Here is a 1414-nt window from a genome sequence, read left to right on the forward strand (position 1 = left end):
AAACAATGAAAATATAATAAATTCAAGTGATGCCCGTGTATAACAATATTATTTAAAGAATGTCGAATAAACAATGAAAATATAATAAATTCAAGTGATGCCCCTGTATAACAATATTATTTGAAGAATGTCGTATCAACAATGAAAATATAATAAATTAAAGTGATGCCCCTGTATAACAATATTATTTGAAGAATGTCGTATCAACAATGAAAATATAATAAATATCAAGAGCTATCTTATATTTAAAAAAAAAGATAAAATAAAACTAGATTGTTGGAATGAATTCATATTTTGAAAACCAAATAGAGATCTAAAAGAGTTTTGATTTTTGTCGTCAGAATCTTTAAATCTACAAGAAGAACATATCAAATATCGTGTTTGCCTTTTTAAAAATATATAAAATTATGTAAGATGAACATTTGAAATAGCGCGTTTATCTATGTTAAAATATTTTAGAACTTTGTGGCAAATATTTAAAATATCGTGTTTGTATTTTTCAAATATTTTAAATATGTAGTATGAACATTAAAAAATATCGTGTTTCTCTTTGTTTCAAACTTCAAAATCGGTGTATGAATATTTAAAATATCGTGTTAGCCGTCAATAAAATAATTAAAATCTCAAGATGATTGGAAAAAAAAAAACCCAGATTATCGTCTGCTTAAAGCCGCAAGTTTGAAAATTAAAAACTCTGTGATATGGTAAAAAATTTCAAACTTTACAATGATTATTAAAAAATACGCGATTGTCGCTAAAACATTAATTTTACCGTTGACTTACAAGAATCACACCCTTCACTCAAAAGGATCATAGTAACCCTTTTCAAAACATATACCAGTTTTACTTACAGCTTTCAATTTCAACGGTGCACAGCTGTCGGTCCATTGGGAAGTACTGAAGATCCATAGGACAGCTAGATGTTACTGTTAGTCTGAAAGTATAAGAAAAATAATAATAATAAAACATCGTACAGATTAGGCCTAATGTCCCTGTTAACCCGGAAACGTATGAATACGGATTATGCCAAATATATTGGTTAACATTCAATATATAATTAACAAAACGTCACATTTAATATAAACACAAGCGTTCTCAAATAACCATTACGCTGAGTATTACTTTGAAATAGGGAAAATTCAGGTATGGCTACGTGTAACGTTTATTATAAAGATAGGTTTTAGGCCTAATGGCAGGTTAATCTGAAATGTGTAACTGGTATAGGATTGATTTATATACACATTAACCTAAAATGTGTAACTTGTACAGGATAACTTTAATGAGATATTTATCTGAAATGTGTAACTGGAATAGGGTAGCTTTAATGGCATTGTTACGTCTCCGTTCGTTAATTGATTTTCCGTAACTTCGTTCCGACGAAACTTTAGCGACACGAAGTCCTTACTTAATAAAA

At 28.5% G+C, this 1414-nt stretch overlaps 1 protein-coding gene across 1 annotated transcript in view; it reads right to left on the minus strand.

Moving 5' to 3' along the window:
- The window catches only part of LOC106476553 (gamma-aminobutyric acid receptor subunit beta-like), a 17270-nt gene extending 16301 nt beyond the window's left edge, over positions 1-969 (minus strand). The window contains exon 1 of the mRNA XM_013937202.2: positions 852-969. Within this exon, the coding sequence (XP_013792656.1) occupies positions 852-969 (118 nt within the window). The remainder of the gene's footprint in view (positions 1-851) is intronic.
- Between the last annotated feature and the right edge of the window lie 445 nt (positions 970-1414).

This window comes from Limulus polyphemus, unplaced genomic scaffold (assembly GCF_000517525.1).
Source record: "Limulus polyphemus unplaced genomic scaffold, Limulus_polyphemus-2.1.2 Scaffold10869, whole genome shotgun sequence".
NCBI lineage: Eukaryota > Metazoa > Arthropoda > Merostomata > Xiphosura > Limulidae > Limulus > Limulus polyphemus.